The sequence below is a fragment of the Cyphomyrmex costatus genome, unplaced genomic scaffold, assembly GCF_001594065.2.
Source record: "Cyphomyrmex costatus isolate MS0001 unplaced genomic scaffold, Ccosl1.0 scaffold281, whole genome shotgun sequence".
NCBI lineage: Eukaryota > Metazoa > Arthropoda > Insecta > Hymenoptera > Formicidae > Cyphomyrmex > Cyphomyrmex costatus.
Window position 1 is genome coordinate 1,903,965 of NW_017276922.1, and position 11,594 is coordinate 1,915,558.

The 11,594-nt window shown below is 35.4% G+C and overlaps 1 protein-coding gene across 1 annotated transcript in view; it reads left to right on the forward strand.

Moving 5' to 3' along the window:
- The window catches only part of LOC108775093 (dystrophin, isoforms A/C/F/G/H), a 447,682-nt gene extending 436,088 nt beyond the window's left edge, over positions 1 to 11,594 (forward strand). Inside the window, exons 45-55 of the mRNA XM_018541369.1 lie at positions 5,534 to 5,793; positions 6,182 to 6,340; positions 6,781 to 6,917; positions 7,123 to 7,336; positions 7,582 to 7,667; positions 7,758 to 8,085; positions 8,189 to 8,300; positions 8,385 to 9,023; positions 9,146 to 9,260; positions 9,839 to 9,946; positions 10,436 to 11,594. Of these exons, the coding sequence (XP_018396871.1) occupies positions 5,534 to 5,793; positions 6,182 to 6,340; positions 6,781 to 6,917; positions 7,123 to 7,336; positions 7,582 to 7,667; positions 7,758 to 8,085; positions 8,189 to 8,300; positions 8,385 to 9,023; positions 9,146 to 9,260; positions 9,839 to 9,946; positions 10,436 to 10,533 (2,256 nt within the window). The 3' untranslated portion in view covers positions 10,534 to 11,594. The remainder of the gene's footprint in view (positions 1 to 5,533; positions 5,794 to 6,181; positions 6,341 to 6,780; positions 6,918 to 7,122; positions 7,337 to 7,581; positions 7,668 to 7,757; positions 8,086 to 8,188; positions 8,301 to 8,384; positions 9,024 to 9,145; positions 9,261 to 9,838; positions 9,947 to 10,435) is intronic.

The following is an 11,594-nucleotide window of genomic DNA, read 5'->3' on the forward strand; positions in this document are numbered from 1 at the left end:
GCTATCACAGTCTATCATCGCTGTTTCATTCCATGCAACACAGCTTGAACGGAAAGTGTTCTCGAAACGCAGCTGAAATAAAGAATTAAATTGATATTTTCATCAAACAACCGACTTTTTATCGTGGAATCCAATTTTTATCAGAAGAAGTAGATTTAAACAACAGTTATTTTAATTAAAAGCAATTTTTTAAGAATTTTAAAAAACTCGAACATATTTTCTCCCCATCTCCTAATATAAAATATATTGCTTTCATGTAAAATTGTAATTGTATACACACGTGCGGTTCTAAATACATTGTACTTTTACTGATTGTTTGTGTTGTCAGGGTCTTCGTAATAGGCTGGACAAGCACAGAAACTTACATGTTAAACTGTGATACAAACTGCATATAAGCTGCTTATAAGATTCATCGTATATGGTGTGCTCCAATATCGCAAGGCTAAGTCTCTTAGCGTAGTCTGTAACTACCTTGGCCCAAGGAAACTTCTGTGTATTAGAGTCTTATATATTACTGTGTCCGCTCCTCCTGTCTTTTCTATATAATGCTCTTACATCTGAACTAAAGCAGCGTTATATAAACGTAAGAGAAGAGTATGAAGATATTAATTTAAACGAATTTTAACGAAAATAATCTAGTCCGATAACAGTCTTTAAAAATTCGATCTCTCTATTTAAAGATTTTGTCACAAAAACACAGCAGCATTTCATATTTCTGACGAAGCTTGAAATACCGAGTAGTTAAAATCCAAATAACGAAGAGCTATATTTAATAGACTCATCTTGATAGAGGTTGTCTAATAAAGTTTTTATTGCAATATATAAAACTAAATATGTCTTTGTATTTAGATGAATTAAGTTAACTAAGTGATATTTTATTACTTGAAAACATTTTCAGATGTTGTAATCTTTCAAACTCTCGGTTTACCTGCGTAAATTTGTCTTGAATTATGTCTTTGTTTGGCGAATAAAAGCAGATTCGCAGGTAGAATTCTAAGAAAGGCTAAAGCTGCTTCATAAAATCACTTTTCAAGGTCCTGATTGAATATTTAAAAAATTATGCTTTTCTCTTGTTTTAGTATTTCGCTTTTACGACGTCGTCACTCACAAAAAAAATAAAAGCAAATGATTCGCGCTTGATAGTAATTATAAAGAAAAGGTGCAATGAGAAAGGCAGAGAGAGAACAAGATCTCTCGCGACGAATTGCAAGTCAAACAGCTAATTGGCAAACGGTCCACGAGTTGTGCATACAGCCAGGAGAATATCGGTCGGCGCCAGACAATTAGCTTAGCAAATTCCACGAAGAAGTTCTTCGCCAGGACGCACGACGCGAGAAACTGTCGGAGAAGGGCCGAGCGGGGACGACGTCGGCGCGACCGAGTTAACTTTAATTGCCCGGTTGGCCACATAATAAATGACACTGCAGATGCCGCGGCGAGAAATTATTTCGGCCTCGGTCTCCGGCAGGCAGACGATTTTGGGCGTGAAGGCCTACGGATCCCTATCGACGAACCCGCCAATTAGTTCACGTCCAGGTGCACAATCCGTCAGCCATCCACACGTCATTCCCGAAAATCCAGAGGAACTTCTTTCGACGCGATTTATCATGGGAATAAAATGGGGAACCTATAATGAGACTTACAAAGTGACGTCTAACAATAAGTAGAGTTACTCGATGCCCGCGATTCAGCGAAAAGCAGCGCTGCGAAGGCAGAATTTCCGAAAGGAACAATGAGAGCATGACTTCTTGTCTCTCCTCCTGTCCTTGGATCAAATGTCGCTTATATGATACGAAGAAATACACGTCACTTTAATTCTAGGCCATAATAAAATTACGGCATTTTTGCGCAGGCGAAGCATTGGTTGCACTACGGATGTTCTGCGTCAGCTGCATTCTCATCTCTTCTCGTTTTTTCTTACCATCCTCTTTTTCTCGCAGAATTATTATAATTCCTCCTAGGGCAGTCTATTTCGCTGAAACACGGCGGAACTAATCATAATCGAAAGATGTTATTTCGCGACTCTTGTTACAGACTGTCTAGAATTAAGTTCTCGGGTTCTCCATTTCCGGTCGGAGCTTTTAGTACTCGCTTTCTTTTCGTTTTTCATATTTTCCTTATCCATCGTAATTTTATTTACGACGGAACGGAACCGTGTCTGCGTCACTTACCGGTGTGTCAGCGCACACTTCCTTGTAACACTTCGCCGAGCAAATTATTGCGGCCGACTTGAAAAACTCGTCGCGCGCAAACTCCTTTCTGACTTTTCTAACGACATATAAATGCACCCGTTCAATTATTTTTCATACGTTACTCCAAAGATCGAGCATTGGAATATATAGAATAGTTACATAAAATGCGCAAAATATTTTCTCGCTAATGAAATATTTTGTTATACTCTATCTTTATATAAAATAAAACAAATGCTAATTTAATGAGTTTGAGTTGAAAATTTTTATATATTAGAAAAAGTTGAGTTTATTATATTTTTAAAAATACTATTTATAATTTCATTTTAAAATACGAGCAACAAGAATTGGAATAAATCTGAATTCATATGTGAAATAAACGTCGAAATACATATACATATATACGGTATATAAAGTAATAAACAATATTTAATTTAAATTTTGACAGATTATATATCATCTAAACTGACATTTACGTTATTTGTATAAAGAGAAATTTTAATGTTTTCTTTATAATTGAAACTCTTTTAAATTGCAAATTACCATATTACAAATTAATTTAATTGCACAAAAATATTATCGCGCGTCTTTTATTAACAGTTAATCTTTGTAATCTTATTTCCCAAGTTTCACACTCAATGCTGTTTGTGTGATAGCGTGATTGTATTATAAAATTGTCCAAGCATCGTCTCTCACTTTTACTTTGAAGTGCGCTCTTTTTAAATCCCAGTTAAACCCGCATAGGGTATTACATTTAGCGTGTCACACACGCGTATCAGTTCAAACGTATTAAATAACTTCGTCCTTGCGTGTCCACACGAGCGGAGATCTCATTGTACAATCAAATTACTGTCTTATTCTTGCGTACTTTTTACGCAACCAGTGCATGCGTGCGTGCATGCGAACGTACGCTGACATAAATCTAGTTTGCCAACAAGATTGTTACGCTGCTGATTTTTTTCACACTGATTTCGTGTTGATGCCACGCGAAAACGGCGTGAAAATGTTCCGTGTTTTAGCGTTCTGAATAATTACGTTTCCATTGAACTCAATAATTTCTCATTAGCATGAACGTTATTATAGAGATGCTTTATGTCGGACACAATTCACGTCATGGATAATGCAGTATTCATACCACGCGTTTATCACGTAACGTATACATATATGGATAAATAATCAAATAGACGCGAGAATTATAATCTATTTTAATTCTCGCCAATAATCACGACAGTTATTTTTCATGTAAAATGTAACACATTGCTATTAAATTAATGTAAACTAAATTCGATAATGTAGCATAACGACATTATACAGAGTTCATATTGTTTATTTAGAAATTATTTATCGTGTGTTAATCTGTCAAGTTATTTCTTTCATAATAAAATTCGGCACAAAATGGTACAAAATGTACCTGCACTTTATCTTCAAGTGATTCAGCTCGAATTTCCGTCATCCATGATTGCACGCTTTATCAACGATAATTTTTTACATTCATATAATCGCTCTTCCTCTAAACGATTAAGAACAAAGGGCGCGACTCAGCTTTTTCCGGCATTTTCATCAGTTCGATCATCCCACTTTCCTTCGTCACAAATGCAAGTAAGACCCCAACTTCTCCTCTCTCTTCCTGTCTCTTTCTCCGTTTCTTCCATTCGCGATCCGCTTTTACGTTTCGGCCTTTTTCCTTAACCCGCTCTCGGAACAAGAGACGCTTAAAGCACTTTCATAGGGAGACGACTAATTAGAGCGATTTAGCGTCCGTCGACGGCGTTTATTTGGAATGCAAATGCCATCGTGAGACCGACCGACCTCCTCCTCCTCCGTTTTTTCATTCTTTCTGCTCTCTCGTGTCGTATCGCCGACTGATAAATGCCCGGTGAATTTTATCGCGACGCCGGTTACCGCGCCTTGTCCAAGAATGAAAATTGAAAAGGCTGAGAGAGCACGCCATTTGTACTTAGTGATTATCTCATATCTCTCCATTCGTACACTCTCTCGCAAGTTTCAGAAAAAAAAAAAACGGAATTATAATATTTTGCTATGAAGGAATGAATATTACTTGCTTTTATTATTTTGTCAATTTGAATTTTTTAAATAATTCACAATTTTTACTAATTTGTTGACTAGTTTGAAACAAAGTTTTTTCAAAAATATAATCGAAATCCAGTTTTCTAATTTATTAATTTTTATTATTAATTTTAAATTCCATAAGTTTTTTAAAAAGTAACGTTTCTTAAAAATTATATACAGAATTAACTCATGTAGCCAAAGAAATATTACTTATCCAATTTAGGTATTTCTTTCTTTTATTTTCAGGATTTCTCTCTTTAAAAAGTTTAATTTATCCAATTTTCAAACTGTTACTTTTTTGTTTTTTAGTGCCAGTGTAGAAAATCATAAATAAAGTCAAAGAAAAGAATTAATTAGAATTAATACTTTATCGGGTTTCTCACAATTGGAGATTAAACTTAATTAACCACGAATTAAAAGGTAAAATGAAAGCAGTCGTAATTTAATTACGCTTGATCCGATTATAACGCGCTTCTAAAATGCACACGAAGAAAACGATAATATGATATAAATACATCTCGCGATCATAAAGTTTCGTACATACAATTATGCTTACCACTTTTCTGACGACTTGTAAATAACCGCTTATGCGAAGCTTTTTTCCTCATACAGGAAATATCACTCTTAGTCGTAATTACGACAGTAAAACAACTTGGACGTTTCTTGCACTTTTATACTATGAAGCGTGCGCATCTCTCGCATTGAATAATATTTATGAATGAATATGTATATGCTAGCCGAGTTTACGTCGCGTAGAATAAGATCTTACAACGTTCGCTATTTCATTATATTGATTATAGTTCCACTAAATATCGTATTATTTGTCGCAAGTAAATTAATATTAATATGATAGCAAATTCTTTAAAAATTAAACGATTGAAAATGGTCATTGATAATTAGAATCATTTTACACTGTTATTTAAATATAAAATTTTAATTTTTTTAATTGACTGCTTTAATTAATTGACAAATTAAATTATAGTTTGTTAATTGGATGAATATATATAGATATCTATTTATACATGTGTTTTTCTTCTCATTATTTTCTAATTAGAGAAATTAATAATCAATAATACATAAATATATAGAAACATATACGTAATTAATAATACAAATTTGAAAGCAACACAATTATATACAAATTATATATAAATTATATACAAATATATTACGTGTATTACTGCAAAAAATATTACTGAAATATCTATGATTGTAGAGAGAAACATTAGTTTGTAAATTAAATATTAATTTAATTGTTTTTATTTTGATTTTAGAAAATATGTGTCTTCCAAAAGTCTCTCGAAGATCTCTCCTCGCGGATGGCCGGGGCCGAGGCGATCCAGAGCGGCTGGCAAAATCCAAACGACGCCAACGAAGCGACGGAGATGCTCGAGCAATTGCAGAAATTCGGCGAACGACTGGTACCAATCCAAAGGAACATCGAAGACGCGAACGACCAAGCAAGCGTCTTTGCATCGAGCAGTGTCATCGTTTCTCATGCTTTATTGGCGAAACTCGAAGATCTGAACACCAGGTAAGTACTTACTTGACGACCGCGTAAAAATTTATCGTGTGACTTGTGACTGAGTTTTTGACAAAACTCGTACATCAGCAATGTACACGATGTCACGAAATCATTTAATGACGTATCATCCAAGCAATCTGACACACATCAAAATTTTTCAGATATTACGATCCCCTCTGAATAATAATGAATTCTGTGGAATTCAGACAAAATATTCTCTTTACGATCATTCGTTTGAAACGTTTTCTCTCTTACGTCACTTTTTGCAAGTGTCACCAGTGTCAGGATAGAGAATTTAAAATTCGGCTCGGCACTGTGGGGCTTATTTTTACAGCTTGCTATGCGACAGGTTTTGAATTCAGGACGCAACGACGTTAACTTTTTCGTGTTTTCGTAGGTGGAAGGTGCTGCAAGTCGCGGTTGACGAGCGCTACAAGTTACTAAGCGGATTCGGGAAGGATGGCAGCACTCCGGGTAGTCAGGCTTTCCTCGCGAGCAGCGTAGAACCACCATGGGAGAGAGCCCTCACACCCGCCAAAGTGCCTTACTATATCAAGTAATCGATCTTCCTTGCACTACCCGCACGGTCGCCTCGATTTTCTCAAACCGTACGACACGGTTATTCCTGAGGCGATCGAGAGCTTTTACTGACATGGCCGAGTCTTATGTTACTAAAAGGAACATTCGTATTTATTGAAGAACAAATTGATTCAAATACCTGAACGAGTCTAAGTAAACTCGATCTAAAGAAATACTCTATATTTATTAATATTTATATTCAGATATCTAAATAACAACAATCTAATTAATTCGAACATCTAAACAAACTTTTACAATAAAGTTCAATATATAAAACGTAATTATGTCAAAAAATTTCTTCAATTTGATCAATGTATTAAAACGTATAAAAGATTATCACGTCATTCTATTTACATATTATATTTCTTTATACAGATAGAATTAAGTTTATAGATTTAAATTTCAAATCCGTTATAGCCATCAATTGGAGACTACGCATTGGGATCACCCGAAAATGATAGAACTGATGTCTTCACTCGCGGACTTAAACGAAGTTCGCTTTTCCGCATATCGAACCGCCATGAAACTGCGTACCGTTCAGAAGCGACTGTGCCGTAAGTATTTTCGCATCTTTAATGATCAAAATTATTGTTATCTTATTACTATAATACTTGAGTGCTGCTATTTTATTATTATACTGATCGATGTTATGAGAATTTCTTCATTGATCTTTATTACCTAACACCATATAGTATTTTGTATAAATAAAGGAAGTACAGAATGAATAACTGTTCCATATTTTGACTTTATCGTTTTTAGTGGATATGTTGGGCCTTTCCACCGCATTAGAACAATTCGATTCACATGGACTTCGGGCACAGAATGACAAACTGATCGACATCCCCGATATGGTAACAGTACTAACATCGCTATACGAAGTAATCGCAGCAGACAATCCAGCGCAGGTGTCCGTACCGCTATGCATTGACCTAGCCATTAACTGGCTGCTCAATGTATACGATAGGTATTCTAAGTGAATACATTTTATAACTATTAAACTGTCCACACACATATTCTGTCTTTTATTATTTACATTTGGTTCACATTTTATATATATATATTTTTATATTTTACAAGAATATCCAATTTTTGAATTACTTTATTTATAAGATATTATGTTTAGCATATTACCCAAATTTCAAATTACTTTATTCTGAAAACATACGCTTAGCATCGTAATAAGCTGTCATTATAATATTCCTTCGCTATAATTTTCAGCCAACGAACCGGTCAAATTCGAGTACTTTCATTTAAAGTCGGTTTGGTTTTATTATGCAAGGGACACTTGGAGGAAAAGTATAGATGTAAGTAACATAAAGAGATTTCCCCTGATGAGTTAATTTAATGCTATATTTAACTGTATCTAAAGGAGATTTTAAAAATATTATTTACAGATCTATTCCGTTTGATTGCGGATCCTAATAGACTGGTAGATCAACGAAAATTGGGACTTCTGTTGCACGATTGCATACAAGTGCCGAGACAATTGGGCGAAGTTGCAGCATTCGGAGGTTCAAATATTGAGCCCAGTGTTCGCAGTTGCTTCGAAAAGGCCGGAAAAGATAAGAACGAAATAGAAGCAGTGCACTTTTTGAGTTGGCTGCAACAGGAACCACAGAGTATGGTCTGGCTGCCGGTATTGCATAGACTATCCGCAGCGGAGACCGCTAAGCATCAAGCCAAATGCAATATATGCAAGGAATATCCTATTATAGGATTCAGGTGAGATTACATCTGATTAGAAAAATTGATGTGTGTGTGTATATATATAATATATATATATTTTTTTAAATGTGTATTGACGTAAACAATATCTATATTTTAGATACCGTTGCTTGAAATGCTTCAACTTTGACATGTGTCAGAACTGTTTCTTCTCAGGACGCAAAGCGAAGAATCACAAGTTGACGCATCCGATGCAAGAGTATTGCACGGCGGTAAGATATCCATTTTAATTTTTTTAATTATTAAAGGAAACAATTTTTATAAATATTTCAAGTATCCTGTTTGTTACTTTACAGACAACCTCCGGTGAAGATGTACGCGACTTCACGCGAGCGTTGCGCAACAAATTCAAGTCCAAACGATACTTCAAAAAACATCCTAGAGTTGGCTATTTGCCTGTGCAAACCGTTTTGGAAGGAGACGCTTTGGAGAGCCCGGCGCCATCGCCCCAACACAGCTCACTCAGCCAAGACATGCATTCTCGTTTAGAAATGTATGCTTCTCGACTCGCCGAAGTCGAGCTGTCGCGTACAAGAAGTAATTCTACGCCGGACAGCGACGATGAACATCAACTGATAGCACATTACTGTCAGAGCTTGAACGGTGGCGACAATATTAACGTACCCAGAAGTCCAGTCCAAGTTATGGCCGCGATAGACGCCGAGCAAAGGGAAGAACTTGAGGCGATGATACGTGAATTGGAAGAGGAGAATGCGACATTACAAGCGGAGTACGAAAGATTACGCTCGAAGCAAACTCCAGGTTCAACGCCAGAGGATGGTCACAGTATTAGACAGCCTGATTGCGATATGATTGCGGAAGCTAAGCTGCTAAGACAGCATAAAGGAAGATTAGAAGCACGCATGCAATTACTCGAGGACCACAATCGCCAATTGGAGGCGCAACTACAGAGACTTAGACAACTTCTAGATGAAGTATGTCCAAGAATGTGATATTTTTAACATTTATTTGTTATTTTTTTTATCTATTATGTATTTATTTATTATTTCAGTGATTCGAAAATAAAAGAAACTTTTAAATTTGATTATTTTTTTAGCCAAATGCTTCTTCGCCATCGAAAACTGGAACTTTACAAACCCGAAGTGTAACAGCATCACAATTAGCAACTGACTCTCCAGCAAAAATGAATGGCCATTATCATGATTCTCCAGGTATATTCTAATTTAACAAACAGCTTTAATTTTAATAAAGAGCTAAATTTTGATTGTAACTCTTGGGAAATAAACAAATGATAATGTCTAGAGCGATATATTAGGTATCTCAATTAGGAATCACTATTAATGCATTCAATCAATCGGACTGTAATAACCGTCATATACATTTGTAACTCATATGCAACAGCCGAATCTAATGCCTTTCTGTTGATATTACACTAACTACATATTGATACAATAGGGATTTAATGATTTCAATTATAGGTACAGTTATGGGTATGAGATAATGATAAATTTCATTCGCTTAAATTGTTTTCTGCATATCAAGATTTTATCTTCTTTAATGTAATAAATAAAATTTAACAAATAACAGATTAATAAAATTGCAAAAGAAATTTGCTACACAATTCACAAAATTCAGTTATTTCAAATATTACTACATTAGAACATTGTAAATCATTAATTTTATTATAAAGTAAGATTGTAAAGAATCCCTATTGTTTACATCTGTATATACATATTTAATCAGCCGTGGAAACTAGATAAGCTTATTGCTATTGGGTATACGGATATAGGTGGAGGAAGCTCAAACGAAGGCAGAGTCAGCAGTTTAGAGAGGCCACCGCCGCCGCCGCATTCTCACAGCGTTACCCACAATGTGGGTAATTTGTTGCACATGGCAGGTTCGTTTAATTTATGTGAATTTGATCGTGTGTCAATTATGTAATATAATTAACTTATATTATGCCCAACCTCCATGATGCACGTGACATTCTGCTTAACATGACAAAAGTAACGTTGCTTTCCTGTTTTCACGCTACAGAATGGATGTAAGGTGAGATCACTGCTTCTCCCTGAGAGCTAAAAATCGCCTAAATACATACAATCGCCTCGATGTCGAATTACTTAATACCTAACGGATGATATTATCAACAATAATCTAACGATTATGAATGCGCTAATCTTTAGTGTTGATCGCGTTTTCATCTATGCCCAAAAATCCATCTTCTCGACTCGTCTTACGTGTATCTCTTCTTTTCTGTGTATATCGGAATGTATGCATGTTAATTGTTTAATTAATTATAAAATCGTGAGTTTGGCAGAACATTCTAGACCTCAGGAGCAACAATAAGGAAATAGGTGGATATTAAAGGCCTTTTTTTTTATTTCAGGAGACTTAGGAAAAGCTGTGGGCGAATTGGTGACAGTCATGACGGAGGACACGTCGAAGACGAACGGACAACGAGCGCCGCCGCCGGCTTTTAAATAACAATTGTATCGCAACGTTCGTCCCGGTAGAAGCTAGAAGTCGGCTAGATCGACGCTAGATCCATTCGACACGTTGCAAACGTTTAATCGTAATTAATCGACCAATAACAAGTCTGGCTCTAAACGCATATCAGAGACGAATACATGGTATATCTGCCGCGCAAATGCAGGGTCAGGGGACTCGCCTTTCATGGTGGTTTTGGGTATTTTATAAGTTTTGATATACGTCATTGTATAGTTGAATTATATCGATAAGACGATTATGGTTTGGCTTCTGGCGGTCCCCTGAGAGTAACTTTACTACATATTGACACGTCATATCATGAAAACTAATCGTAACGAAAAATCAATTGTTATGCTTGCTAGCTAAACTATACAAACGAATAAGAGATATAATGAGTATAAAAAATACACGGAAGAAAATATCATTAACAATGCATGCAAAAGCAATGTATCAAATCACATAATCTATTATAGAATGTAGCTTATATTTACATACCCATTCGGTTCACTGCCACGGGCTCTTCCTCGACGTAACTTACACAATGTACATGTTGCGATTCTAGATGATTACACATAACGGAAAATAGACAGTATCCATAACCGATCTTCTTGTATTCAGCGCTCTTGAATTTTACAAATCGATAATCACGAGGCAGAAGAAAATCTTTTATAATGAAACAGCGACAAGCATTACGAGTTTTCAGGTTTATTTTTTATCCAGTTACATGATTTTCAGATTTTCTAAATGAATTTAAACGGCAATGTCTATTATTTTTTCATATCTGCCGGATGTTATTATATCTAAGAGTATATTGATAAGTACCTCTAATCGATAAACTGTAGGCTGTATTCTGATATGTAATAAAGAGTTGTTTAGAAAATACATTCACCGCGATAAAATATGAGCTCGCCATGGTTTTGTTGTTAAGTGATCAATCTGCGATATATCTGCTTCCTCGAGCGAATGATTTTTCTATTTTGAATGAATTAAATGCGCAACATATTGTGTTTTTTTCTTTTACACGTACCATACACAGATGCCATATGTTAATAATACTA